The sequence below is a fragment of the Peromyscus leucopus genome, chromosome 1 (genome assembly GCF_004664715.2).
Source record: "Peromyscus leucopus breed LL Stock chromosome 1, UCI_PerLeu_2.1, whole genome shotgun sequence".
Classification (NCBI taxonomy): Eukaryota; Metazoa; Chordata; class Mammalia; order Rodentia; family Cricetidae; genus Peromyscus; species Peromyscus leucopus.
The window spans coordinates 185,068,214-185,090,914 of NC_051063.1; the positions used below are offsets into that span (position 1 = coordinate 185,068,214).

A 22,701-nucleotide genomic window follows, 5' to 3' on the forward strand; every position below is an offset into this window, starting at 1 on the left:
TGGGAGCAGAGGAAAACCTTGCTGTTATATGGAGAACAAATGGATATACAGGAGAAGGGAAGCCTGGGAATGGGAGAAGGGTCAGGATGCTAGTGTGGTGAACTTGAAATGTATAATAGGTACTTGTGACTATGGATGGTAGGAGCCTGGAGGCCAGCATGGGCTTTGATATGCAACCACAGGCATGGGTAGTGGAGAGCCACATGTCTCTTCTGTCGGAGATAAGGGAGATGACTCCTTCTGGAAGACTGGAACTGTTTCACAAGTTCCTGAGGAATGCTGGCTTTTATCTAACCACCAGAAGCCGGGCCAAGAGAGTCATTTCTGGACATATGCCCAGCCCTTTGGAGTTTGGGAAACTGGAGTGTCCTTTGAACCTGACAGAATGAAGTCAGACATATGAAGTTTGGGCCAGCCTTTCCCCAGTGACTACCAGGAATTTTATGGGAGTCTAGGACACAGGTCATGTTCCTGCAGGCAGACGGATGGCTGCCTCACAGCTGGTGAGAGGAGATAAGTGATGGCTGCAGGAGCTTGTCTGCAAGTCATCCTACTGGGGAGATGGCCCTGTCTTGATGACTCTCAATGAGGAAAGCGAGGGCCTGTAGAATCAGGGAGGAGGGAGTTCTTCACCCTCATCACATCCTGTGCCTATGTCCCAGGCATCTACAACTTCCCTGCCTGGCCACACAGCTCAGGACCAGGTTTCAGAACCATGTCTCCAGCCCTACCTACTTTCTTCTGTCTTGGTGAGTCCTGAGGGTTGACCTGGGAAATACTTTGAAACAGTCTCCATGTACAAAGGAATGAAAAACATCTTGTCAGTGGTGAATTTCAGAACAAGATTGGGCGTCCATGACATTGCATTTGTTGGATGGAAAAACAGAGACAAGATACATTTGGTTTAACTGTTTCTGTTTGCTTAGGCTTGGCCAGGACATTTGAACAGGTGTTCCAGAGCTGGCCACCTTTCCCTCCTCTATAGCAGGAACACCAGGACTGCTTTCTTTCCTCTCCTCCTCCTCCTCCTCCTCCTCCTCCTCCTCCTCCTCCTCCTCCTCCTCCTCTCTTCTTCCATGTAAAAACAATAATCATTTATTTATCTGTTAGTTCAGTGTGTGCGTGTGCGTGTGCGTGTACCATGGAGATCAGAGGTCATCTTATTTCCTCCCATCATGTTGAGTCTTGGGGAATTGAACTCAGGTCATCAATTTTGATGGGAAGCATTCTTACCGACTCAGCCATCTCACTGTTCCCCTTTCTTTCCCCTCTTCATATCTTTCTTTTCTTTCTTCCTCTTGCCTTTTAAATCTTTACAGCCCTTTTCTTCTGTCTCCACTTGCGTCTTTTCTCCCTCCCATCTCTCCCTCCTTTTCTCTTTATTTCACCTTTATGTTTCCATGTGGGTTTGATGATGTTTGGACTCGTTTAAAAACTTCATCTGTCTGTATGCACCCTAATAGCAGAGCACATTAGAATCGTTGCCACATGATGCATGGTGGAGCAGCTGTTTCTCTTGTTCCCTCGTCACTAGGCTGGTACTTCCAGGTTGCATCCCTATTTCCTTATTTTATCAGAAGAACTTCATGGCCTAAAGAGGCAGAGCAGGCAGAGGACTGTTGAGTTATGGGGAATAAGAGGCATCCTCTGAAGACAAGCAACCTGTCACTCACTCGTTAACACACTTATGCAATGCTTACTATGGGTTAGACATTATTCTATGATTCCTCCCCTCTTTGTCTTAAAAAAATATATAACTCATTTCATGCCCCAAAGCTGAATGAGGCAGGGACAGTAAATGACCTCACTTTATAGGTTAATAAACTGAAACCTGGGGAGGTAACGCATTTTGTTGCATACCAAGGATTCAAAGACAAACTAAGAAGTTTTGCCACTACCTCTATATTTATTTTTCCAACATGAAAGACCAATTTGTTTATTCTGCTCACCCCACTATCTACCCTAAACCTCTCCAGCTTGTTAACTTCCCTTCCCCCAGCTTCTCATCCCTATATGACCCTTTTCAGCCATGTGCTCTCTTGGTCCCCTCTCTCTTGGTCTGCCTTTTCAACCCCCAACTCTCTTCATATGGTCCAGTTCAATCTACTGGCAATTGGCAATGTCTAGTTTTCTACTTTCTCTCCCTGCTCTGGATGCTTCCAGATGCTTTGGGCTGCACTCTCCCTCATATCTACAACAAAAACCTTTCTCTCAACCACAAAAACATGCTATTATTAAAAACAAATAAGCCATACACAGCGAGTGTGTGGCAGCACACACAAGACCTGACAAATTCAAGCCAGACAGAGTCCCACTCCTAACCAAGAAGCTCTTTACAATTAATACCCACTGGCAAAGGGGAAAAATCAGTTTTCTCTAATGGAGTGTTACTGGGTATATCACACTCCATACTCCAGGGCAGGGTTGGCCAACACAAAATGAACTCCATGTTTTTTGGGGGCTTTTTGCTTTGGTATTATTTTTGTCTACTTGCTTTTTGTTTGTTTGTTTTGACTTTTTTTTGAAAGAAAAGAAAGAAAGAGCATAAAGTTGAGTGGATAGGGAGGTGAGGAGGATTTTGGAGGAATGGGGGGGGCAAACATGATCAAAATATATTGTATGAAGGATTATTTTAATAATAAAACCAATTAAAGTTCGGGTGGTGGTGGCCCACACCTTTAATGCCAGTACTCGGGAGGCAGAGGCAGGCAGATCTCTGTGAGTTTGAGGCCAGCCTGGTCTCCAAAGCGAGTTCCAGGAAAGGCACAAAGCTACACAGAGAAACCCTGTCTCAAAAAACCAAAAAAAAAAAAAAATTAAAAACTTTATTACAGGCTGGGCAGTGGTGGCACATACCTTTATTCCCAGCACTCGGGAGGCAGAGCCAGGCAGATCTCTGTGAGTTCGAGGCCAGCCTGGTCTACAGATCGAGATCCAGGACAGGCACCAAAACTACACAGAGTAACTCTGTTTCAAAAAAACCCCCTTTATTTTTAAAAGTTACAACCCTCCTCTCCCAACATAACAACACACACTGAAATTAACAAGACCCAAAGACTATAGAACTCAATTAACTTGCGTATAATTAGAGTAGACATTCAGAACAGGAGCTGTGGAGCTTCCCATTGGAGTTTACACTTTCACTGCCAAATACACTTTTATGCTCTTGTATTAGTTAGGTTAGGGTTTTACTTCTGTGAAGAGACACCATGACCACGGAAACTCTTATAGAGGAAAATATTTAATTGGGGTTGCTTGCAGTTCAGAGGTTTAATCCATTATCGTCATGATGGGAACCATGGTGGTGTCCAAGCAGACTTGGTGATGGAGGAGGAGCTGAGAGTTCTACATCTGGATTCTGAGGCAGCAGGGAAAGAATGCCATACTGGGTGTGGCTTGAGCATCAGAGACCTCACAGCCCACTCCCAGGGAGTGACACACTTCTTCCAACAAGGCCACACCTTCTAATAGTGCCACTATCTATGGGGCTATGGGGGCTAATTGTGTTTAAACCACTACAGCACTTATTCACCACCCCCAAAAAAACTATGACAGAATTAGAACTAGGAGAACAACAACTGCATGACTTGTACACACACACATACACACACACATTTGTTTACACACATATATATATATATTATTGACTCAATGCAGGGAGGAAATGCAGTTTTTTTCTGAGATTGTACACACCTTGCATTCTAAGTCATCCATTTTCCTGTAAATGTTTTGATTACATTTTTCTTTAGAATGGAATAACATTTCATTATATGTTGTTATTATTGTAATCAGTATTCTCTTCAATATAGCTCCTGAATTTGTCCCTGTCTGACTGAAATTTCTCCTCCTCTGAATATCATCTTCCCCAGTCCCTCCCTACCCCACCTCTATATCCATCACTCCCTTCTCTTTGCTTTTATGAGTTACCAAGTGCATGTTCTTTACCACTAAGCTTTTCTGCTAGTATTTGAATCTGTTTACTACTAGATGTGAGGCCATGGGTGAGATACTGTGGGCTGCATACAAAATAGAATAGGATGAAGGTGGCTGTGAGTCTAGACATCTGAATCTCCATCTTCACTAAGGAAGTCAACATTTGTTTGCAGTATATATAGAGTTATTTTTTTTTTACAGATATAAAAATGTGAAAAGGAAAAGCTAAAAGAGCCAAGAGCGTGTGTATTGGGGGAATGGTGAGAAGAGTCTAGACAGGGTGGGGAGAAATCCTTGTTTTGACTTAAAATATATTTTAAGATTTATTTATATTTTCTTTTTGTATGTGTATTTACCCATTTATATATATGTGCACCCTGTGTGTGCCTGATGCCCATGGAAGCCAAGAGAGGGTGTTGGATGGGAGCCACTGCACAGTGGTGCTGAGAACCAAACCAAGTGTCCTGTAAGAGCAGCAAGTACTCTTAACAACTGAGAGGTTTCCCCAGCCCCTTGACTTAAATTTTTTTCTTATTTCAAAAGAACACACATATTTATGTTAAGCAAAATAACTCAGACAAAGAAGTGCAAATATGGCATTGTGGGATATTTGTACACTGTGTGAAGATGCATGCTGTAGTTGGTGTAATAAAGAGCTGAATGGCCAACAGCTAGTCAGGAAAGGATAGGTAGGATTTCCTGGGAGAGAGCGGAGGAAGAAGAGGAAGAATCTAGGTGCTCAAATTATGGCAGCAAGGTGTCAGGGAGACACTGAAAAGGTTGGACATATGATACAGAGTAGAGGTAACTGAGCCACATGGTTCTCGTAGATTAATAAAAGCAGGTTAATTCAAGTTAGAGAAGCTTGCTAATGGCCAAGCTTTCATATTCAATAATAAGTCTCTGTGTCATTATATGCGGGCTGGCGGTTTTGATGAGAAAGTACTGCCACAATATGGTGTGTTTTCTCTCATGTGAGGAACTTAGATATAAAAGTGTGTGTGTGTGTGAGTGTGTGTGTGTGTGTGTGTGTGTGTGTGATTGTGTGTGTTGGTTTTGATACTAGAAAGAGGATCATGAGAGAGCAGAAAGAGATCTTAAGGCATATGGGAAATAGAAAGGACAATGGAATTTACATATTAGGAAATTGGAAGGGGCAGGTCTGAAGGAAGAAATTCAACTAGAGGAGACATAGAGGATAGAACTGTGGGAGGGGAATGAATGAGAACACTATATGTATGAAGATGCCACACTGAAACCCATTATTTTGTATGCTAGCCCAAAAATTAATTAAAACTTATTAGTGTCATTTGATACTTTGACGATATGGTGCAGCCAGCACTTCTGTCTGCTTCCATGACATTCTCTCCACTCCCAAAGAAGCCCTGCACTTATTAAAGAGTCCCACCTCCCTGTGGTCCCACTCCTATATCCCACATAAGTGCCGGCCTGTTTCCTGCATCCTGCATCTATGGCTTTGCCTTCTCTAGACATTTCACATGATACCATACAACATTTTTTTTTGGTGTGTTTAGGTCACATTCGCTTTCCCCACAATCCATTCCTTTTCACTATTCACCCAACTGTGTGTGTGTGTGTGTATGTGTGTGTGTGTGTGTGTGTGTGTGTGTGTGTGTGTTGAATTTTAGACCTATCAAGTAGTTTGTGCTGCCTATATACTCTTGAGTATGTGGGCTTCCACTGGGTTATGGTCACGTTATGGGGGGTACCCCCTTAAGGAAAATGGACTCTCTCTCCTAGTAGCCATCAAATGCTAATGGTTCACTGTTGGGACTTCACACTCACTGTTCCTCTCCTGGCTGGGATTTGGGTTTGAGAGTTAGCCTTTTCCAGTTGAATGATGTATCTTCTGAAATAGAAAAATAATTATGGTAATAAGTACATAAGTCAGTTGAGTGACTTGCCTAGCATTGGTGAAGCCCTGGGTTCCATCCCCAGTACCACATAAAACCAGGTGTGGTGATGTCTGTATGCCTGCAGTCCCAGCACTCACAGGATGGAGGCAGTGGGATCAGAAATTCAGGTCATCTTCTGCTATAGAGCAAGAGTGAGGCCAGCCTGGCTTGCATAAATCAACACAAATGTAAGATAATTATGATACAAACTAATGCATGTGCACAGGTGCCCACTCAAGAGAGTCTCTAGCCTCTGGTTCTCTCCCCCAGGGCTGTGTGTACTGCAAGTGATCCAAGCACAGAGGGGTAAGTACATCTCCCTAGTACCCCCAAGGCTCCTCAGGGTTCAGCTAGTGAGAGGTCGGAGGGCGTGCCATCATGCAAAAGGGATATGTTTTCACTGAAGCTAACCTGGAGGCTGTGATTCCCTTCCAAGGCTCATTCCCTAAGCCTTCACTCCAGGCTCAGCCCAGTTCCCTGGTGGCCCTGGAGCAGACAGTTACTCTGCGGTGCCAGGGGCCTCGGGTCGTGGATTTATATCGAATAGAGAAACTGAAATCCAAGGAGTATAATGATCAAGACTTTCTCCTCATCCCCCGCATGAATATAAACAAAGCCGGACGCTACCGTTGCTCGTATCAGAATGGGAGTCACTGGTCTCCCCAAGTGACCACCTTGAGCTAATTGCTACAGGTAACTGGAGGGGGAGGTGTAGCTGGAGAGTTGTCCTGTATCCTGCCCAGTCCTGCAGCTGCTCAGACCCAAATAAACACACAGAGGCTTATATTATTTTTAAACTATATGGCCTAGTGGCTCAGGCCTCTCGCTAGCTCCTACATCTTAACCCATTTCTATAAATCTATACTTTGCCACATGGCTTGTGGCTTACCGGTACTTTACATCTTGCTTCTCCTGGTGGCAGCTAGCAGTGTCTCTCAGCTCTGTCTTTCTCCTTCCTCTCTCTCTAGTTGGAATGTCCCACCTAAACTTGTTCTGCCTCACCATTGGCCAAACAGCTTAATTTGTCAACCAGTTAGAACAGCACACATTTACAGCATACAGAACAACATTCCATAGCAGGAAGGGATGGAGTGCTGTTGGTCTTGTGGCTCTGAGGCTGCCTGGCCTTCAGTTCTGGACTTGGAGAGGGTGAAAGTGGAGCAAGTGGGTGCTAGATGGTAAACCCCTAAATTCCCTGGTGCTAGAGTTAGTATGAGACAAATGAGTCATTGATCTTGTTTACTGAATACAGGGGTGGTGTCTCTGGCATAGTCATTAATCGAGACAAATAACATTTTTATGCAATACAAGAAATTAAAAAAACTTATTGTTAGAGATTTCATGCCTGCAAACAATGAAATGGGGCCATCACTGGAAAAGATTTTCCTTCCTCCAGCAGCTGTCAACTGCCAGCAACTCCTCAGTTAGGGAGGCCCCCTCCTCTCCAATGTTAAACTGGCTTGATCTTGTAGAGGTAGCCATAGCTGCTGTGAGATCATGCTTGCAATGCCTTGAAGACAGCATTTTGTAAATCTTCTCTATGTTTTTAATTGTTTTTCTACTCCCTCTTCCTCAATGTGTCTTGAGCCTTAGAAAGCATGTACATGAATTTCCTGTGTAGGCTTGAGTTAGACTGTTGTGTATTCTAGGTCTTAAGTAAACACAGAAAACGCTTTACCTATGGAGTCATCTCCCCAGTGTGTTTCCTGTCTTTAACACAGCGTTCTTTCTTCCCAGGCATTTACAGTAAACCCTCACTCTCAGCTCATCCCAGCTCAGTAGTCCCCCCGGGCAGGGACGTGACTCTGAAGTGCCAGACCCCCGAAAGTTTTGATCAATTTGTTCTATACAAAGAGGGGGATACTGGGCCTTACAAGGGAACCAAGACATGGAATGGGGCTGATTTCCCCATCACCAAAGTGACTGCTGCTCACAGTGGGACTTACCAGTGTTACAGCTTTTCCAGCTCATCTCCATATCTGTGGTCAGCCCCCAGTGACCCTCTGGTGCTTGTGGTTACAGGTAAGTGGTCCAGATACAAGATTCTTTTCTTTCGCATATGTAATCCCTTGTGGAAATTTCAAGGGAGTCAGAGGTGTGAACAAGGAGAGCCTCCAGCTCTAATTAGCTTTGGAGATGTATGAGGGTCCTACAGCTGCTATAACAAATCACCACGGACTCTTGCTAGCTCACTATAACACAAATTTATTACCTTAACATTGTGAATGTCTCAAGTCTGTGAAGGGTCTCACTTCTATAAAATAAAGCTGTCAATCATTGCAGTTCCAACCACAACAGGTAAGGTATAAAACTGACCTAAAGAATGTATCAAGAAAAAAATATTCAGCCTCTCAGATGGTTAAGGACTAATAAACACAAAACGGTGTTCCATATCACTAGCACCAGAGAAGTGCAGATTAAAAAGATTTTTGACATTCTAACTCACCCCAGTCAGAATGGTGGTCATGAAAATACAACACAAAACAAAACAAAACAAAACTAAATAAGAAACACTGATGAGAATGTGGACAAGAGTGGACTATAAAACAGTCCAGTCACTGTGGAAATCAATATAGATCTTCTTTAGCAAACTAAAAATGTATAACTCAGCCTTGTTTACTGCACAGACACTTGCACACCATCACTTAATTGTAACACTCTTTGCAACAGTTAAGTTATGGAACCAACCTACACGTCCATCAACAGAGGGATGGGTAAAGAAAATTAAATGTAGTTCTTAAATAAAGGGGATTTTTTTTAGCATAAAGACAAATATCACATGATTTCTCTCATTTGTGGGTCATAGATTTATATAGAATCATAAAATCATATATTTACAAACAACAGGAAAGCTGGAGCTTTCTATCTAGGGCAGCAGTTCTCAACCTGTGGGTCGTGATCACTTTGGAGGTGGAATTCCACTTTCACAAGGGTTATATAAGACCAACATAAAACACATTACAATTCATAACAGTAGCAAAATTATAGTTATGAGGTAGCAACAAAAATAATGTTATGGTTGGGGTTCACCACAATGTGAGGAACTGTATTCAAAGTTCACAGTATTAGGAAGACTGAGAACCACTAGTCTAGGGGACTAATGGGAGGGATGAGAAAGTGGAGGAAGCAGGGCAGTGAAAATCTGTTCAAAGTACATTATATACCTATACACATATGTATACAGATATATGCATTTTTGTATACATATATACAAAATGGCCTTACATAATTCAGTGTAATCAAATTAAAAAACCAATTAAGGACAACAAGAAGTTACAAAAGATCTCTGGTATAGAAAATAATCAAATTAAATAAAACAAAATGTATCATTGAAAGTTCAGTGGTAAAATCTCTTTTGTTTCTATATTTTTTGGGGGAACACTTTGGGTCTATCAGTTTAAAGTTGATTTGGACCAGTGGGCCACTCTTCAGCCACAAATTCCTGAAAGAGAGAACCAGGTTATCCGAAGATAAAGAGGATTGAAGACAGAGAAGATAAGGAAGCTTGGGATTTGGAGGTCTCACAATGCTATGACATGTCAAGCAAACTGATTAAGAAACACATCTTATATACTGTTTTCAGGGGAGAAATGGGATGAAGTCAGTAGGAACTATCATACAATGGGATAAAGTCAGCAGAAGGCTAATCAAGCCATGTTGCACAAGGGGAACATGGTATCTCAAGAGCATCACAGAGTAAGCTCACCGCAGTCTTATGACCAACAACTCCAGTCTCTTCAAGGGGAAAAGCCAAGTTCTCAGGAACTGAAACCTTGACTCTTTTTAGGCCCAGGCCCCCTAGTCCTGAGCAAGGACACAGAACTAGGATCCTTCTGTCCTTTCATCAGGGCCTCTGAGGAAGCCTAGGATCCATACTATTCTCTGTATTATTATATAAAGTTGCCTGGGATAAACCTAAAGGAGGAAGGATTTATTTTAATTTACAGTTTCAGAGGCTTCAGTTCATGGTTGTCTGCTTCTGTGTTCCTGGGCTCATGGTAAGGCAGAAGACCTTCAAGGCAGAAAGATGTAGTAGAGCAAGGTCATTGAACTCATGGCAGCCAGGAAGGAGAATGATCATAGGAAGGGACTAAGCCAAGTTATACTCTCCAAAGACATACCCTCAGTGACTGACTTCCTCCAGTCATGCTGTAACTTCTACACTTCTCCCACCACCCAATAGCACATTCAGAACTTGAATCCATCAGTGGGTTAATCCATTGATTGTGTTGGATCCTTTTTGATGTAATAGTCTCTGGAAATGTTCTCATAGACACTCCTAGAGATGTGTGTTCCTAGTTTCTTAGGCATCTCTTGGTCCAATAAGTTGAGAGCCAAGAGATACCACACACTTATTTTATATAATAGTATAGGTACCTGGAAAGGAAAATCTGAAGGTTTTTCTTATTTGATTCTCCAAACCACAACTAATTATTAGATTTTATTCTTTAGCAGTTTTTATTGTCTATGACTCTATGGTAATAACATAGCCTGAATAAAAATTATTAGTTTACCAAGAAAAAGAGATATAAACATATCAAAGATTATAAGACAGATGACCAGGATGCCTACTCTGTCTTCTAGACAGGGAAGCTGCAACCATGAAATCTCAACAATACGGCTGCCCAAACAAGACATGCATAATGATAGTTCCAGTTGACACTGCCAACTGGGTGAAATCTCACAAGGCCCCACTTCTGGATAAGAGCTACATGCAATAAACGGTTGCTGAGAGCGGGAGAATTCGTCTTTCCCAGGGATGAGCCTCCTGATAGGTTATCCAGTATCAAGTGGACAGCCCGAAATGCATATACATATGAACAACACTAAACGTACTTAGTAGATTATATATTATACACACACACACACACACACACACACACACACACACACACACACACACTAATGAAGAAGAGGTCATGAATTTGAGGTGGAGCAGGGGAGATATGGGTTGAGTTAGAGAGGGGAAAGTGTGGGGTGGTGGAAATGATGATACAGAACCTATGTAAAAATTCTCAAAAAAATTAAATAAGAAATCAGTGAACATATAACAGCATAGCAACAATTATTTTGCATTCATGAGTTGTTGAGTTTTTACTTTTGCTTTGATTTTATAGAACTTAATATTTTTTCTCCTTTTAAAATTTTATTTTTTAAATTCATGGTCTTATGTATCCCAGGCTGGTTTGAACTCATTGTGTAGTGGAGGATAACCTTGAACTTCTGAGTACTGGGACTACAGGCTTGAGCCACTATGTCCAGTTTATGATCTTTCTATAGAATAGAAACAAGAAAACATTATTAAAGAACTGAAAGCCTGAATTGTTATAGATTATAAATATGATTTAAAATAATAAATGGAATGTATCTCTGATAGGGCACATACTCAGCATGCTCAAGGCACCCAGGGTCAATTCTAAGCACCAAAAAAATGAATAAATGAATAAAAGGAAAAAGAACTCTCATATGACTATCATATGCTATTCTACTCTAACATTCAGACTACTGTATACTGTTTTAAATATTTACCCCCTCTCCCACCGCATACTCCCTCTCACCTGTGATTCCTGATGCATTTCCACAACTTTACCCATGGTTCTTGTCTCCACATATAATTCCTGGGGTCAAGTGCCAGTCAAGTGACAACTGACAAGTGAGGGGATAGGTGACAAGAGTCTGTGGAAGACAAAGGTCAGAAAGCAGCTGTAGAGTGCACCAGGGAGCATGCTTTTCAACCCATTGGCAATGGAAGCGTCTTCACACTCACTTGCTATGTGAGAAAAATCAAGTCACAGAAATGTCTCATTATTTGCTCAGAATTCATAGTTAACAGACTTACAAGGCACTGACTTCTCTTTTTTCCCCGATTTCTCAGCCACTCCCAGCCAGGTACCCACAGAGGCGCCATCTCCCACAACAGGTAAGTTCAGTATCTTCTGGTGTCTGGGGAATGAAGTTCTACACTGAAGTGCCCTCAAATGTAGTTCCTAACTTTAAGAGGTATATACTCACAGGCTTAATGGGGCCAGGAAACATTTTGGTGAAAACAATAGGCAGTCTCATAGAAGACAATGGAGCCTCCTGAGCAAGAGGCTAATAACTGGTTCTCTTAGGACACCTGCTTAAAACTGAGATACAATTCACATACCATGTGTCCACTATACAAACACAAACCAACCAACCAACCAACCAACCAACCAACCAATCATGACATGTGTTGGAAAGATTTAGAGCTTCTACATTACTGCAGGCATGGGGTTTGTCAAATAAAGCATATAATTTGAAAACTAGTCTTTTAGTCTCTCTGAAGTTAAACAGAATTATCTTGTGACCCAGTGATTCTGAAATTCTTGGGCTGGTACTAAAAAAAATCAAAAACTTAAAAAGAAAAGAAGATTGAAAACTTATTGTCTTAGTTACATTTTTTATTGTCATGATATTTACATATGCCCAAGGTAACTTATAGAAAAAAGAGTTTACTTGGCCTAACAGTTTCATAGGGTGAGTCTGACTATCACGGTGGGGGGAGTCTGGCAGCAGACAGGCAGGCATGGCACTGTAGCTGTAACTGAGAGTTTGCATTTTGATCTACAAGATGTGGCAGAGAGAGTGAGAGCTAATTGATGTGGGCTTTTGAAGCCTCAAAGCCCACCCCCAGTGACATACCTCCTCCAATGAGGCCACACCTGCTAAACCTTCCCAAACAGTTTCTTCAGTTGGGTAGCAGACATTCAAATATATGAGCCCAATGAGGGGCATTCAAACCACCACACTTAGGTTCACACAAGCTCCTATACTTGAATGCTTATAACAGCATCATTCACACTGCCCCCAAAGTGGATCATTTAAATGCCTGTCAGTTGAGAAACGGTCCAATTCTTTGAAGCCACTGGACTGTTTGAATTTATTCATCTCAGCAGTTGGGCAGTGTGTGCCAGGGAACCTTAGAAAACTCAGATATCTTAGAAAACTTAGATATCTCAGAAGGGGTCTGGAGAGTGGGACCACTTGGGATGAACTGTTCTTATTCTATTTTCTTATAATTTTCCTGTTCAGAACTCTTAGAAGCCTCCAGGAGACCTTCTATCTTACCCACAACCAAGATATCTACAACTAGTAAGTAGGCATTTAAAGCTCAATACAAAAGGGGCACAGGGATGGGTTTCTGTTTCCTACTAGCAAAGTCTGTAGACATTTTTCTTTGAGTCAGAATTTCATGTAGCCTAGGCTGGCTTCAGACCCACTATACAGCGGAGGATGACCTTGAACTTCTGGTTCTCTTGCCTTCACCTCTTGAGTCCTGGGATACCAGGCATGTGCCATCACGCTCAGTTTATGTGGTGCTGGGTATCAAACTTAGGGCTTGATGCATGATAGGCAAAGCACTTAACCAGCCAAGTTATGATTCTGACCTTCATTTATGCATTTATTTTTTTTGTAGAAGGGTCCCATTATGTAACCCTAGATAGCTTCAAAGTTGCTATGTGGACCAGGGCGGCCCCAGATTCATAAAGACCCACTGGCCTCTGCATCCCAAGTTCTGGGATTAAAGATAGGTGTTACCACACCAGGCCCACATTTATGTTTTATATGCACATTATACATATAGCCTAAAGGCGATTTTACATAATTATTTTTATTTAAAAAATACATACAGTATTTTTTGTGCTTTATTATTTATTATTTTTTGTACTTTATTTAGTATTTTATTATTTGTACATACAGTATGGTTTTTTTCAGTTTTTTTTAAATTTTATTTTACAATACTATTCAGTTCTACATAATAGCCACATATACAGTATGTTTTGATCAAAGTCTTTCCTCTACCCAATTCCTCCCAGACAACCTGAGTTTTGACTGAAGTCTGTCCTATGAAAATCAGGTGTGGATAATTTTTTTTCACTTGTGGCATCATGTCACTGCTTAGAAATATCAAATTTTGTAATTTCACATTTTGAATCTCAAGATTAGCAATGCTTAATCTGTACTATTATTGCTAAGTCAACCCATTGTATTATAGTATCAATTCCACTTGATACATGATAAAATCAACTAACAATGCTTAATCTGTACTATAAGTCAACCCATTGTATAATAGTATCAATTCCACTTGGTAGATGATAACGTCTACTCACAGCTGTTGAGATTCTTTCCAGAGGTCCCTTATACAATAAGTGCTATATGGGGAAGTCAGTCTGGGCAGCCTGACTCTATGGTTTGTATTCTTGTTAAATGCCATGGACTTCTGCCTCACAAACACATGAGAACACGTTTGTCTCCAGCAGGGGCAATGTTTTCATTTGTTTACACTTGGCCATTTTTTTTCATTCTTAGAGAAGTCTATGAATATCACTGTCTCTCCAGAGGGATCAAGCCCTCCATTTGGTAATAAGTGGTCCTGTCCATTCCACTTCCTTTTGTATTCCATCTATTCATTCAGAGCAGACTATTTTCCCTGTACATGGAATTTGTAGATCTGTTCTCTTGGGACCTGATGCATAAAACATCAAGAGGAGTAGAATATTAGCATATGGAATTCAGAAGTGATCAAGAAGATTAAATGGGAGGGTTGAAATTTTCCCAATAGTCAAATAAGGACATTCCCTCTCTCCCTCATTCTCTTACAGTTATGATCTTTTATAGGCCAGCAATATAACCAGGTGTTGGTTGTCTGAGGAGGGCTTGTACTGGGATTCTAGGAAGGGATCTATGAGGGTATCACTGGATAAAGAATTGGGCTTATTCACTTCTGACCCTTGGTGGGGATGGAAGGACCTTATGGGAAGGCAATAAGCATCTGAACTGTTGGAAGATAATAGAATCTCAATCAGGGATATGGAGTGGGGCCTAGAGACAAGCCCTTTTAGTATGTTTTCATCTTTCTTCTTTTGTTTAGGTTTTTCCCGTCAGCACTATGTCAAGGGGAATCTGGTCCGGATATGCCTTGGTGCCATGATTGTGATGTTCCTGGTGGGGCTTCTGGCAGAGCATTGGCACAGTCGGAAAAAATGCCAGCCACACAGGATCAGAGCTGTGCAAAGGCCACTCCCACCCCTCCCACTGGCCTAGACATAACATGATTGGTAGGATAGATAGGGGTTGACTCGAGGTTCATCAACATTAGAGCCCCAGACATGGATACACTCAAGAATGTGTGTGGAGAATGAGAGCAGAGGCAACAAGGTAGGATGGCGGTCCATACGCCTTCTTGGTGTTTGATCAAGCAGTTGAGCCAATGTCTACTTTGCTCCAAGAACTCTACCCGTGATGGAAAAATCTAGGGGAAGTCTCTTTCCTGATACCTTGTGCATTGTGGATATCATAATAGGCCTGTGTAATGGCATTTCTTCAAGCTTCTCCAACGTGGATTCTAGGTTGATTTACCTGGCTTACAGAGCTGACCTGTTCCATCCTTTACATGTCCAGTGTTCTCTGGTAGTTTGTGCACCTCTGTGGTACTCCATAGATTTAGCCTTTACCCTAACCCCATCTTAAGTCACAGTTGGATAAATCTTTTACTTTTTAGAATGGAAATCTGTTCTCCAGAAAGTAGGCTAGGGTGTTACTTTTCATTAATATATAATAATCTGTACGATCAGCATAGTCTTTTTCTTGTTTACAGCAGATATATTTCAAGACTCCAAATGGATGCCTATGAGTACCAAATCCTGTACACATGTTTTTCCTACATATATTTTGGTATTTTGACACCATTAAAATAAGTATCTGACCAGAATCTCTGTGACATTTGATCTGCTAAACAAGATGGCTACTACATCCTCATGACCAGGCAGTCAGTGTATATACATCCAAAAGTTTGATTCATGTACTGTAATGTGATAGTACAGGATGACTTGAGAGTTTATCCTGCTACACACAATTTGAATATTATAATTTATTTATGGAATTTTTTCCACTTAATATTTTCAACCTAAGATTGATCCCATGTGATGGAAACCATAGAAAGCAAGACTACACAGAGGGAGGCACTCTCAAAAACAAAACAAAGCACATTTATGGTTTCCTTCATATTAGAGTCCTAACCTTACCTGAAAGGCCAGAATAGTCAACTCTAGAGAGATTGGAAATAATTATTTCCAGAGGCTGAGAAGGATGGTGGAAGGGAATGCTGGAATTACTGCTTGATGAGTTTGGGATGGTAGATTTTTAGTGTGATGAAGATTGTTTTGGAACTAGATAGAGGTGATTATTTTCAAACATTGTCAGTGTGCTAAGAGCCATTGAATAGTTTACTTAAAAATTCGGTAAGGCAGCTGAGAAAACTTTGGAGTGTCTATTATCCTAGTACTTGGAAGGAGAGACAGGAAGATCTTGAGTTCAAGACCGGCATGAGTACCTATTTCTAAAACAGATACAGTTTTGTGACCAAGATAACCATAATATACTGTCTATTTAAAGAGCACAGAATGATTTTTAAACGGTTTCAACATAAAAAGGTATATTACATAATGTATATGTGTGTACCTCATAAAATGTGCAATTTTTGTTATGGTGCTCATTAAATATTTATTTAGGGAAAAGATAATTTACATAAGATAATGTCTTACACACCCAAAAATCTTAAGAGGAAAACCCTTTTCTTTGGTACTCATCATCTCTACCTGGAGTAATGTCTCCAAGGAAACACGGTATTATATGGGAAATACTTGTCATTTTGCTGTCAAGTCCGGGCATCCAGCTAGGGGCTGGTTCCTTCCTGGAAACTGAAAATCCTATTTGCTGGTATTTTCAGTCTTCAGATTAAAGTATGTATTTCTTAGAGACAATGGAAAGGGTGGCTGGCTAGCTAGTTACCATATATAGAGATTGCTATTGGGATTTTTTGAGCTTATTTTGTGGTGTTGTAGTTGGAACTTAAGGCTTCCCACATGGGGCAAATGGATGTAACTGGAAAAAATCATCCTAAGCAAGGTAACCCAGACACAGAACGACAAACAGTATATACTCACTCATAAGTGGATATTAGATGTAAAGCAAAGGATAACTAGGCTACAATCCACAACCTCAGAGAAGCTAGGAAAAAAGGAGGATCCTAAGAGGGATCACCCCAGGAAGGGGAAATAGTTAAGATCTCCTGGGTCAACTGGGAGGGGAATAGAGGAGAGGGGATGGGCATATGAGGGCTTGGGATGGCTGAGGATTGGGAAATATGGCTTCATTGGAACAGAAGTCCATAAGCTCTGCTTATTTCCTCCAGGAAACCCCTTACCTATTCAATCTCACCAAGTCCTTGTGTCCCTCCCTAAAATGCAAACATAGATATACTACAACGCCACTGAATTGCTGAAGTGGACAGCATTATGGAAGGATGATCTTGCTATATGCCTTACCAAAGTACTCACAGCGAGAACTTCCTTCCCGGTTAACAATGTGAATGGATCCAAAAACATGCATATGCATGGTATCTGTAGTAGAGTAAAGACTTATTTTCTCAGAAGTCAGTAATGGGCTGAGGCTGGTGATCCAGGTAAATCAGTGCCATGAGAACAAACACCACTTTGCTTGCTCACCTCCAGACATTTATAACATTCATGTAGATGATAGGGATCCCTCATGCCATGTCTCAGTGTTGGGTATGGTTTGTAGATGAGTCTGAGAGTGTAACATAGGATATACATCAAGAAGATGAATTAAGACCCTGATTAAAGGGTTGGAGAGGTGTTTCAGCTCAGAGTTACATGTTTCAGGGAGTTACAAGTGCCTGCTGCTTTTGAAGAGGACCTGAGTATGATTCATAACACCCAGTTCAAATGGCACAATTCTTGCCTCCACAAGTACTTGCTACATGTGTACCTGCACATATAGATACAAATACACACAACCATGAAAAAAAAAACCACTGGTTAAAAAAAAAGCTTATGGTTGGGGAGGTCACAGCCTCTAGTGTGTATCCTGCTATTAGCTAAATGAGCTGTCCAATTGCCCTCTAAGTTTTAAAGTTTATTCTTGTAGATCTAGACTGCTCTTAACCTGGGTCAGAGAAGCTTCTTGGGTTGCACATGAATGCACACACATGCAAACGCCAGATTCACATGGGGATGTAACTCAATGATAGACAAAGTCCATAGCTACTGTGACCCACATAGCATGGATCTTAAAACCCTCACTGGGGTGGCAAGATGATGAATAAAGGAAAGATAGACACCCATGCAGAAAACCTGGGATCAGATGAATGTCTGCTACCACCGGAGGGTAAAAACTACTTCCAGCAACCCAGATCATCAGTGTGTAAATGAGGTATAGCACAAGGAGAGAGACTGGCAGGTCTTGACAGGTGGTCACTGTAGACAAGCAGTTTCAGGTTGTAAATGTGATGGTTAACATTCAATGTCTTAATTACCATGCTTGACAGATAAACAAAAACATCCCCCTAATATGTAAGCTTGTAGCTTGTACAAGCTTTACCCTAGCGGCCCACTTCCCTTTTCCCCAGGACATTGAAGACTGCTCTTTAATTGCAAAATTTGCTGTTCTTGCAAGACAGTTAAGTCAGAAGGTTAACTGCTCTTTCTGCTTTTGTAACCAAGCTTGCTTACTCTGCAAAATACAACGTAACGTTGTGGTCTTTGCCTTTATAAGGCCTAGACTGATATGACTCAAGGCTGCATTTTGGGAGTGCTCTCAGGTGCAGTCCCGAAACCAATCAGCCCAGGTGCCAGTATTTAAATAAAAAGCCTCTTAAGATATTAAAATATGTTCATGGTGAGTCTGAGTGACCCCAGACTCATGAGAGTAAACATCCAGGAGGAAAAACCTGCAGTTGGTAGTCTTCACACACACTTCTCACTCAACTGCACTTTGACTCTTCAGGAAAGCTTTGCCACCCCTCTTTTGCCTCACCTGGGTGAGTAAGCCTTCGCTAATCCTGTGGGGCTGAGGCCCTGGAGTCCTGGACATGGCCATGCCTTGGTCAGTAATACACATTCAGTCAGGCTTTTGCTCTCTTAGGGCTTCCTCCACTCCCTACACTTAGCTGTGCAAGGCCTTGCTTGATCCCCAGCGCTGCCATCAAAACCTAAAAGCAGAACCCAGCATCCACGGGTGGGGGCTTTAGAAATAGGAGCAGTCAAACAACTGCCCCGTGCAATTCCTGTTGTGTATCCTCTACTGTTGTCTAGCAATTTCTTCTTGGAGGGAATCACTTTAAGGGGCAGGGTGGTCTAAAAGGAGGCGAAACGTCCCACCCTGTGGGGTAGATCCTTAAGCTCAGGAAGTATGCAAGCCAATGCTTCAGAAAGACTCTGAATCTGACCAGATATACTAGGGCCCTTCTTCTCCAAGCATGCACAAGTCATAAAGATGCTAAGAGACGCTCTCAGGCCAGACGAGACCAGCTGCCTGCCAGAGACTCTCCAACCTGTTGAACTACCTGCAGGTTGTGCATCATGCTCCAGGTTGTCAGTTTTCTTGAGTTATCACCCACCCTGGGGTGGATTTTGGTGATGCAGACATCTGAGTCAATGCTGCTTCTGCAAAGCAACCCCAATAAATCTCATTGGTTCACCAAGTTGGATTTTTGTAGTATCCATAGTTTGATCTGTCTTTGGTTCCCTATCTAGTGGTGTATAGATCAAATCTACCCAGGAATGGTGTCACATATTACCCTATGATTTCTTTTCAATTTTGTGGGAACCCATTAGTAAACAGGACTTTACAAATGCTTTCACCTTTATTTCTCAATAAACCCGTGATATAAACATTTCACATGTAACATTGTTCAGTGACTTGTGTGGAATAAAGGATAAAGACATTTAGCCCAGCTACCAACAGATCAGAGAGGGTGACCAGAGGACCTTCATCCACACCTTCAAGGCCCATTACTCATTTGGAGGGTAGAGACACTGAGTGGCCTCAAAAGATGAAATGAGGCAAAGAAGATCCCTTTCTCTTAGGATCTGATCGGTCGTTGTTAATGGTCAATTGTGGATGGCTCTTTTTCATTTCTTGGATCAGCTTCTGGATACTCGGGTTAGCGTCATCAAATTTCAACCTAGGTCACAACCAGGGGAGAAAAATGGTTGTTGCTTCAGTGACATTCATTTAAAATTTCCACATGCCTTAACTGTCTCATGGGTCACTTTAACACTATACTGCAAGGTAGAACTGCATATTGATATTTTAAATTTTACTTGAGTGCATGGTATATGCATATGTGTCCACATATGTGTTGGTGGACTAAACTCCCGTGGCTGCATCTAGAGGCCAGAGGTTGTTATAGGGATGTCTTTCTCAATCAATTCTTTATCCTACTGTCCCCATCCTGATTTTATTTTTTTGTGTTTGAGTGTTTGGCCTGCATGTATTTATGTGCACTACATGTGTGCCTGGTGCCTGTGGGGGCTCAGAAGAGGCCAGTGAATCCCTGGAATTGGAGTTACAGATGGTTGTGAGTCACCATATGGGTGCTGGAAATAAAACCTGGGTCCCCTGAAAGGGCAGCACATGCTTTCAACTGCTGAGTCCTCTGTCCACCCCCGCCCCAACTATCTTGCCTGTTTTTTTTTTGAGTCAGACTCTCTCACTGGCATCCTGAAATTCACCACTTTGATTAAACTAGCTGGTCAGTGAATCTTCCTGACTCCACCCCCAACTACTGGAGTTATAGACCTGTACGGCCTAGGGCTTTCATGTGGGTATTGGTGATTCAAACTAAGGTCCTCATGTTAGCACAGCAAGAGTTTTACACACTAAGTTAACTTCCTAGCCCCAGCATATTGGGTCTCATTAGCCTATGCTAGCCTCAAACTCACTCTGTAGCTGGGGATGGTCTTGCCTTTCTGATCTTCCTACCTCCATTTTCCAAGTTTACTGCCACGCCAGTTTTATGCAGTTCTGAGGATGAAATTCAAGGCACACAGCAGGCAAGTACAACTGAATTACACACTCAGCCTGCATATTGATTTATTGGGGGAAAAGTATCTATCTGTAGTGATAAAGACACTGCAGAGCCATGGATCCTTCAGTCATGACTGTACTGTCTTTTGAATCAGTGTCTCTGACTGAAACAGGAGCTCGTAGATTGGCTAGATTAAGCTGTTTAAGTGCTTGGGACCTGCCTGTCTCTGTGACCTCAGTTTTGGAGAGGCAAACACACACCTTCATACCTGGCATATATGTGGGTTCTTAGGCCCCCCTGCTTGGATAGCAGCCACTTTACGAAGTAAGCTATCTCCCCAGCCACTTCTTTCCTTGGTGCTCTTTTGAAAGAGCACCTCAGGCTGTAGTCTAAGAGTGCTTGAAATTCAGAATGTAAGCCCAATTGTGGCAATCTTATCACAACCTCCCAAAATCCAGAAATCAGGGCTGAGCCATCATACCAGGTTCCCACTATGCTAGAGACACCATGTTAGACTTGCAGTTTACTCTCACTAATAAGACAAACGTCTAACAATTACAGCTTCTTGGTCTCCCATGCAGTGTTGACTTCATTATCCGACCCAAGTTTACCTATCAGTGCAACAGAAAGGTTAAGGAGAAGGTTGTTAAGAATGACCACTGGATGTGGTGACCCACGCTTTTAATCCCAGTGCTCAGGAGGCAGAGACAGGCAGATTTTTGGGTTTGAGACTAGCCTAGTCTACAAAGTGGGTTCCAGGACAGTTAGGGCTATACCGAGAAATCCTGTCTTGAAAAATTAAAAAGAAATATTTGGTGACCAAATGTCAACGGATAAAGCTGATTGCCAGATGTCAACAGTGAACCATTTAGTAGCACTGGGTGTCGTCTCACTTCCACCAAAACCACCACATAGGAAACAATATATATGAAATAGGAGATAGGACCACACCTGAGTGTTTGAAGGGGGCAAACGTTATGTTTCAAGTCTTCACAGAATGTCTTGACTGCATCAGCTCCCAAGTTGTTCTGAGACAGGTCGAGAGTGTTCAGGCTCTTGTTGTTTCTGAGAGTCTCAGAAAAGTCTTTGCAGTTGTTTGGAGTCATGGAGCATCCATACAGCCTTGCAGACAAAATACAAACCTTAACTCATTGTGTCTTACCCAGCACTGGATTCCTGTATTCTTCAGCAGTCACCTTCCAAGCAAGTCTTGCTTGCTGGTACAATAGTGGCAGGACAGTTGTGGGAGTTACCAATAGCTTTCTGATTGGATTTGAGGCTGCTACAGATGAGGCATTTCTGGTAAACATAGTTGAAATTTCCCTGGTGGGGAACCTGCTATTAGTTCACTAAACAGTCATGTTGTCAAACCGTCCAAGAAATATTTATGTTTATAACTACAGATCTGTGTTGCTCTCAAGTTTAGCCAGAGAAGCTTCTTTTTACAGTGAGTATGGCTAATAAGGAAACTTATAACTGGTCTCAATGCTGAGAATAAATGAAGTGCTCAGCTGTGGAGGGTCATTTGCATCAACCTCTCTCTATTCAAGGCTTAGGAAACATCTTGTAAGAGGTAGATAGACTAAGAGCTGGAGCATGGAGAGGATCAACGTGAAAGGCTGTCATCTGGACATTGCATGACTATTGCACACATGAACTCACAGCAAACGTAGTGACCTGTACAAGACCTGTACAGATCAAGACAGTCAAAATTCCAGCATGGATGAGGGAGGGCCTCCAGAGTCCCCATCCAACTGATGGAAAGAGAATCACTTTGGAGATGAAGACGTGGAAGGTTGCTGATGTCTCCACACTCATGTTCACATGATCAATATTCACTGGACTAAGGGTGATAATTTAATAATAAAAAATAGTAATGATAATACTATTATAACAATAACAATAATAAAAGAGAACATGAAGTTGGGAAGAAGATGGGTTAGGTCGTCTCAGGAAAGACTTGGGGGTAGTGGAAAGATGGATATGAACCAAATA

At 41.9% G+C, this 22,701-nt stretch overlaps 2 protein-coding genes across 2 annotated transcripts in view; one reads left to right on the forward strand and one right to left on the reverse strand.

The window, feature by feature from the left end:
* Positions 1–624: 624 nt before the first annotated feature.
* LOC114687928 (platelet glycoprotein VI-like) lies at positions 625–15,585 on the forward strand. The gene is given in 8 exon segments (XM_037202163.1): positions 625–749; positions 6,120–6,155; positions 6,286–6,510; positions 6,513–6,542; positions 7,587–7,871; positions 11,725–11,769; positions 12,906–12,965; positions 14,746–15,585. Coding segments are annotated over 8 exon segments (888 nt in total). The 5' UTR covers positions 625–715; the 3' UTR covers positions 14,919–15,585.
* Positions 15,586–19,535: 3,950 nt separating this feature from the next.
* Nlrp2 (NLR family pyrin domain containing 2) overlaps positions 19,536–22,701 on the reverse strand; it is a 54,512-nt gene continuing 51,346 nt past the window's right edge. The window contains exons 11-12 of the mRNA XM_028862541.2: positions 21,658–21,828; positions 19,536–19,860 (exon numbers count right to left, since the gene is read on the reverse strand). Coding sequence (XP_028718374.1) covers positions 19,722–19,860; positions 21,658–21,828 — 310 coding nt within the window. The 3' untranslated portion in view covers positions 19,536–19,721. The remainder of the gene's footprint in view (positions 19,861–21,657; positions 21,829–22,701) is intronic.